This window comes from Coturnix japonica, unplaced genomic scaffold (genome assembly GCF_001577835.2).
Source record: "Coturnix japonica isolate 7356 unplaced genomic scaffold, Coturnix japonica 2.1 chrUnrandom984, whole genome shotgun sequence".
NCBI classification, from domain to species: Eukaryota; Metazoa; Chordata; class Aves; order Galliformes; family Phasianidae; genus Coturnix; species Coturnix japonica.
This window is the reverse complement of record NW_015440333.1, coordinates 1-7,699: the sequence shown is the minus strand read 5'-3', so window position 1 is coordinate 7,699 and position 7,699 is coordinate 1. Positions and strand designations below refer to the sequence as shown.

The 7,699-nt window shown below is 58.5% G+C and overlaps 1 protein-coding gene across 1 annotated transcript in view; it reads right to left on the bottom strand.

Moving 5' to 3' along the window:
• The window catches only part of LOC116652726 (extensin-like), a gene marked incomplete at its 3' end in the record, with an annotated part of 9,042 nt that extends 3,848 nt beyond the window's left edge, over positions 1 to 5,194 (bottom strand). The window contains exon 1 of the mRNA XM_032441957.1: positions 1,944 to 5,194. Within this exon, the coding sequence (XP_032297848.1) occupies positions 1,944 to 5,000 (3,057 nt within the window). The remainder of the gene's footprint in view (positions 1 to 1,943) is intronic.
• Between the last annotated feature and the right edge of the window lie 2,505 nt (positions 5,195 to 7,699).

The following is a 7,699-nucleotide window of genomic DNA, read 5'->3' as shown; positions in this document are numbered from 1 at the left end:
GTCTCTATGGGGTCTGTGGAGGTCTCTATGGGGTCTCTGTGGGTCTCTATGGGGTCTATGGGGGTTTCTATGGGGCTCTGTGAGGTTCTATGGGGTCTTGGGGAGTCCCTATGGGGCTCTATGGGGTTTCTATGGGTCTCTATGGGGTCTCTATGGGTCTCTGTGGGGTTTCTATGGGCCTCTATGGGATTTTATGGGGTCTCAGTGGCTCTCTATGGGTCTCAGTGTGTTCCTATGGGTTCCGTGGGTCTCTATGGGGCCTCTATGGGGTTTCTATGGGTCTCTGTGGGGTCTCTATGGGTCTCTATGGGGTCTCTATGGGTTCCATGGATCTCTATGGCTTACTATGGGGCCTCTATGGGGTTTCTATGGGTCTCAGTGGGTCTCTATGGGTCTCTATGGGGTCTCTATGGGTTCCATGGGTCTCTATGGGGTCTCTATGGGTCTCTATGGGTCCCTATGGGTTCTATGGGTCTTTATGGGGTCTCTATGGGTCTCTATGGGTCTCTATGGGGTCTCTATGGCTCTCTATGGGTCTCTATGGGTTCCATGGGTCTCTATGGGGTCTCTATGGGTCTCAATGCGTCCCTATGTGTCTCAGTGTCCCTCTGTGTCACGTGCTCTCTCCCCGCGCTCTGATTGGCTCCTCCCTTCCAGCTCCTCACGCTGCCGCCCCTCCCCCACCGCCGTCCTCCATCGCTGGCCCCGCCCCCTGCTCAGACCACGCCCCCTGCCGGAGCCCCGCCCCTTCTCTCCATTCCCCGCCTCCTATTGGCTGGATCCCGCACGTAGCCCCGCCCCCCGCAGGCGGTTGGTCAGCAGCCGCCGCCTCGTGGGGGTGGGCGGGTCCAATTTTACGCCACGCCTCCGGCGCCGCTTTCGTCCAATTGGGAGCGTTGGGGGCGTGGCTCGCGTTGGCCCCGCCCCGCGGCGTTTGGCGCCGGCGCGCCGTGACGTCACGAGTGGGCGGGGCTTTGGTGCTGGCGGCGGGTGGCGCGCGCGCGCTTTTCCCCGCATTGGAATTAATGGGGACCCCCCCCCCGCCCCCCCCATGGAGCGGCTGTGGGGGGCCGCCCCACCCCCTGCCTGCCTGGGCCGTAGATCCTCAACAGCGGGGGGGGAGGGGGCGCCTTTAAATCCCCGCCCCCCCTTTGCTTGTGGGGTTTGGCGCTGCCTTACTCGGTCCGGGGGGCCCTATGGGGGCTTTGGGGTGGGGGGGCTGCGGTAATAATGAGGGTGGTCGGGCAAGAGGAGTGGGGGTGGCAAAATGAGGGTGGGGGGCAATGCAGGGTGGGGGCGTTTTGGTCCCCCCGCGTTGCTGGGGCTGTTGGGGCGGCCCCGTTGGGGCCTGGGGGGCTCGGGGTGGGGGGGGGGATTGTTTGTTGGGGGGGCGTTGGGGGCGGGCTTTGTTGCGGGGCTGCACGTGGTGGGGGGTGATGGGTTACAATGGGTGGGGGGCACCGCGGGCCGTTGGGGCTGGTGGGGCTGCAGGCGGGGGGGGGGCGGGGGAGGCCGCCATGGGGGGGCGGCCATATGGGGGGGAGGGGGGGCGAAAACGGGACGGGGGGGGATGGGAATTGAAGGGGCGGGGTGGAAATGGGGGGGAAGGGGGAGGGCATGGGGGGGTGAGGATTGGAGGGGAGGAAGGGGGGGGGATCGGGGAGACCCCCACGGACTGGATACTGCCCCCATCACCCGTGGATCTGAGCAGGAGCATCGAGGAGGCGCTGAGGGGGGGGGCGGGTAGTGGGGGAAATGGGGGCTGAGGGGTGAGGGGGGTGGCTGCCATTGCGGGCAATGGGTGCACGAGGGTCTGCTGCAAGGGATGCAGATGGGGCTGGTGCAAGGGATGCATTGGAGGGCAGTGGGGGTGATGCATGTGGGGCTGTTGCAAGGGATGCAACTGGGGTTGGTGCAAGGGATGCACTTGGTGCAAGGGATGCATTGGGGGGCAGTGGAAGTGATGCACATGGGTCTGGTGCAAGGGATGGGGCAGCTGGGCCTGGTGCAAATGATGCATGTGGGTCTGGTGCAAGGGGTGCAGCTGGAGTTGGTGCAAGGGATGCATTGAGGGGCAGTGGAAGTGATGCACGTGGGGCTGGTGCAAGGGATGCAGCTGGGAGTGGTGCAAGGGATGCAATGGGAGGTGGTGCAAGGGATGGAGGTACTGGGCCTGGTGCAAGGGATGCACTTGGTGCAAAGGATGCACTGAGGGGCAGTGGAAGTGATGCATGTGGGGCTGGTGCAAGGGATGCAGATGGGGGTGGTGCAAGGGATGCAGCTGGGATTGGTGCAAGGGATGCATTGAGGGGCAGTGGAGGTGATGCATGTGGGGCTGGTGCAAGTGGGATTGGTGCAAGGGATGGAGGTACTGGGACTGGTGCAAGGGATGCATTGGGGGGTGGTGCAAGGGATGCATGTGGGTCTGGTGCAAAGGATGGGGCAGCTGGGGTTGGTGCAATGGATGCACTTGGTGCAAAGGATGCAGTGGGGGGCAGTGCAAGGGATGCAAATGGGGGTGCTGCAAGGGATGCATGTGGGTCTGGTGCAAGGGATGCAGCTGGGATTGGTGCAAGGGATGCATTGGAGGGCAGTGGAGGTGATGCATGTGGGGCTGGTGCAAGGGATGCATTGAGGGGTGGTGCAAGTGATGCACATGGGCCTGGTGCAAGGGATGGTGCAGCTGGGCCTGGTGCAAATGATGCATGTGGGTCTGGTGCAAGGGGTGCAGCTGGAGTTGGTGCAAGGGATGCATTGCAGGGTAGTGGGGGTGATGCAGATTGGGGTGGTGCAAGGGATGGAGGTACTGGGCCTGGTGCAAGGGATGCAGCTGGGACTGCTGCAAGGGATGCAATGGGAGGTGATGCAAGGGATGGAGGTACTGGGCCTGGTGCAAGGGATGCATTGGAGGGCAGTGGGGGTGATGCATGTGGGTCTGGTGCAAAGGATGGTGCAGCTGGGACTGGTGCAAAGGATGCGCTTGGTGCAAAGGATGCACTGGAGGGCAGTGCAAGGGATGCAAATGGGGGTGCTGCAAGGGATGCATGTGGGTCTGGTGCAAGGGATGGTGCAGCCGGGATTGGTGCAAGGGATGCACGTGGGGTTGGTGCAAGGGATGCATGTGGGTCTGGTGCAAGAGATGCAGAAGGGATTGGTGCAAGGGATGCATGTGGGGGTGCTGCAAGGGATGCAAATGGGGTTGGTGCAACTGGGGTTGGTGCAAGGGATGCACACGGGATTGGTGCAAGAGATGCAGTGGGAGTCGGTGCAAGGGATGCACCAGGGATCCGTGCAAATGATGCACGTGAGATTGGTGCAAGGGATGGTGCAAATGAGGTTGGTGCAAGGGATGCAGGGGGTGTTGGTGCAAACAATGCACGTGGGTCTGGTGCAGAGGTTGCAGCTGGGGTTGGTGCAAGTGATGCACACGGGATTGGTGCAAGAGATGCAGTGGGGGTCGGTGCAAGGGATGCACCAGGGATCAGTGCAAATGATGCACGTGGGGCTGGTGCAAAGGGTGCGCATGGGGTTGGTGCAAGGGATGGTGCACGTGAGATTGGTGCAAATGATGCACGTGAGATTGGTGCAAGGGATGCAGGGGCTGTTGGTGCAAGGGATGCACGTGGGATCGGTGCAAGATACGCACGTGGGCCCGGTGCAGCCAATGGTGCATCTGTGCTCAGTGCAAACGACGCACGTGGCTCTGGTGCAAGGGATGGTGCAGGGGCTGTTGGTGCAAGGGATGCAATGGAGGTCGGTGCAAAGCATGCACGTGGCTCTGGTGCAAATTGTGCACCACGGGCTGGTGCAACCGTTGCACCATCACAGGTTGGTGCAAGGGCTGTTGGTGCAACAGTTGCACCACGGGATGCATCGTGGGAGGCACAGGCCAGTCGTGCAAATTTTGCACGAGGGCCGGGTGTGAGCAGTGCATCACGTGGGCGTGCAATGGTTGCAAAGGGTTCTAGCAGCAGCCTTGCACCAGGGATTTGCACAAGTGTTGCACCAGAGCTGGATGCAGGAGGAAGCTTTGCACGAGGCTCTTGCACAAGTGTTGCACCAGAGCTGGATGCAAATGGTGCAGGAGGGCCCCGTGCAAACCTTGCACAAGGGTCTTGCACAAGTGATGCAGCAGAGCTGGGTGGAAATGGTGCTGGATGGCCCCGTGCAAGCTTTGCACCAGGCTCTTGCACAAGTGTTGCACCAGAGCTGGATGGAAACAGTGCATCAAGGCCTCGTGCAAGCTTTGCACCGGGCTCTTGCACAAGTGTTGCAGCAGAGCTGGTTGCAAATGGTGCTGGAGGGCCTCGTGCAAACCTTGCACCAGGGTTTTGCACAAGCATTGCAGCAGAGCTGGATGGAAATGGTGCTGGAGGGCCCAGTGCAAGCTTTACACCAGGCTCTTGCACAAGCACTGCAGCAGAGCTGGATGCATGCAGTGCACTGGGGCCCCGTGCAAGCCTTGCACCAGGTTTTCGCACAAGTGTTGCACCAGAGTTGGATGGAAACAGTGCATCAAGGCCTCGTGCAAGCTTTGCACCAGGGTTTTGCACAAGCATTGCAGCAGAGCTGGTTGCAAATGGTGCTGGAGGGCCCCGTGCAAGCTTTGCACCAGGCTCTTGCACAAGTGTTGCAGCAGAGCTGGTTGCAAATGGTGCATTGGGGCCCCGTGCAAACCTTGCACAAGGGTTTTGCACAAGTGTTGCACCAGACCTGGATGGAAACAGTGCATCAAGGCCTTGTGCAAGCTTTGCACCAGGGTTTTGCACAAGCACTGCAGCAGAGCTGGTTGCAAATGGTGCATTGGGCCCCCGTGCAAGCTTTGCACCAGGGTTTTGCACAAGCGTTGCAGCAGAGCTGGATGCATGCAGTGCATTGGCCCCCCGTGCAAGCTTTGCACCAGGCTCTTGCACAATCATTGCACGAGGAGCTGCATCTCCCCCCGCCCCCATTGCTGCCCCATTGCGGGGGGGGGGTTGGTGCCCCCCCAGTGACACCATTGAGCTGTGACCCACAGTTCACAATTGGGGGGGGGCAGCGCTGAGACCCCCCCCCTCCCCCTTTAATTACCCTAATGACCCTCATTAATGACCCTCATTAATTAATACCCAAATGAGGGGGGACACAAAGCCCCCCCCCCCAATGAAGCTCGCCCCATAGATCCGGGGGGCACTGGGGGCCCCCCAACGATCTGCCCCCCATAATAAAGAGAATGAATGGATGAAGGATGATGGTGTGGGACCCTTCTGACCCCCCCCCATATTATGGGATGGGACCCCCATGAGCCCCCCATAACTCTCCCATATTGGATGGGACCCCCATGAACCCCCCCATTATGGGATGAGACCCCCCATAACCACCCCATATAGGATGGGACCCTCTGAACCTCCCCCTCCCCTTATAGGATGGGACCCCCCCATATAGGATGGGACCCCTTGATCCCCCCCCATTATGGGATGGGACCCCCATGAGCCCCCCCCATAACCTCCCATATAGGATGGGACCCCCTGACCCCCCCCATTATGGGATGGGACCCCCCATGAACCCCCCATAACCACCCCATATAGAATAGACCCCCATGAACCCCCCCATTACCCTAGGATGGAGATTACCCATGAGTACCCCCCCCTATAACCCCCCGATATACGGATTGGACCCCCGACTCTCCCCCCCCCCTATTATAGGATAGGACCCCCATGAAACCCCCCTCATTTATGGGATGGGAGGCCCCCCATCAGCCCCGGCCCCATAACCACCCCATATAGAATAGACCCCCATGACCCCCCCATTATGGGATGGGACCCCCATGAGCCCCCCTATAACCGCCCCATATAGGATGGGACTCCCTGATGCCCCCCCCAATATGGGATGGGACCCCCATGAGCCCCCCCATAACCGCCCCATATAGGATATATAGGATGCCCCCCTTAGTCCTCCACGCCGCACGGTGGCGCTGTCTCGTCCCCCATGTTACCTTATATAACCCCATACGATCTCATATAACCCCATATCATCCCATATCATCCCATATCACCTATATAAACCCATAGAACCCCATAGAACCTCATAGAATCCCATATCCCCCATATAATCCTATAGAACCCCATATCACCCCATATCCCCCCATAACCCCATGTAACCCCATAGAGCCCCATAGTACCCCATAGAACCCCATAGAACCCCATAGAACCCCATAGAGCCCCATAGAGCCCCATAGAACCCCATAGAGCCCCATATCCCCCCCATAAAACCATGTAACTCCGTGTAACCCCATAATACCCAATAGAGCCCCATAGAACCACGTAGAACCCCATAGAGCCCCATAGAACCCCATAGAGACCCATAGAGCCCCATAGAACCCCATAGAACCCCATAGTACCCCATAGAGCCCCGTAGAGCCCCGTAGAACCCCATAGAACCCTATAAAACCCCATAGAGCCCCATAGAGCACTATATAACCCCATAGAATCCCATAGAACCCTATAGAATCCAATATCCCCTCATATAACCCCATAGAGCCCCATAGTACCCTATAGAGCCCTATATAACCCCATAGAACCCCATAGAGCCCCATAAAGCTCCATAGAACCCCGTAGAGCCCCATAGAACGCCATAGAACCCCATAGTACCCCATAGAGTCCCATAGAGCCCCATATCACCCCAGAGCCCCATAATACCCCATAGAACACCATAGAACCCCATAGAGCACCATAGAACCCCATAGAACCCCATAGAACCCCATAGAGCTCCATAGAACCCCATAGAACCCCATAGTACCCCATAGAGCTCCACAGAACCCTATAGAACCCCATATCCCATCTTATAACCCCATAGTACCCCATAGAACCCCATAGAGCCCCATAGAGCCCCATAGAACTCCATAGAACCCCATAGAGCCCCATAGTACCCCATAGAGCCCCATAGAGTCCCATATAGCCCCATAGAACCCCATGGAACCCCATAGTACCCCATAGAGTCCCATAGAGCCCCATATCACCCCATAGAGCCCCATAATAACCCATAGAACCCCATAGAACCCCATAGAACCCCATAGAGCACCATAGAACCCCATAGTACCCCATAGAGCCCCATAGAGCCCCATAGAACCCCATAGAGCCCCATAGAACCCCATAGAGCCCCATAGTACCCCATAGAACCCCATAGAACCCCATAGAACCCCATAGAGCCCCATATCCCCTCATATAACCCCATAGAGCCCCATAGAACCCCATAGAGCCCCACAGAGCCCCATAGAACCCTATAGAGCCCCATAGAGCCTCGTAGAACCCCATAGAGCCCCATAGAACCCCGTAGAGCCCTGTAGTAACCCGTAGAACCCCATAGAGCCCCATAGAACCCCATAGTACCCCATAGAGCCCTGTAGAGCCCCGTAGAACCCCATAGAGCCCCATAGAACCCCATAGAGCCCCGTAGAACCCCATAGAACCCCATAGAGCCCCATAGAGCCCCATAGAGACCCATAGAACCCCCATAGAGCCCCATATCATCCCCTCATATAACCCCATAGAGCCCCATAGAACCCCATAGAGCCGCATAGTACCCCATAGAACCCTACAGAACCCCATATCCCCTCATATAACCCCATAGAATCCCATAGAGCCCCATAGTACCCCATATCACCCCATATAGCCCCATAGAGCCCCATAGAACCCCAAATCCCCCCATATCACCCCATAGA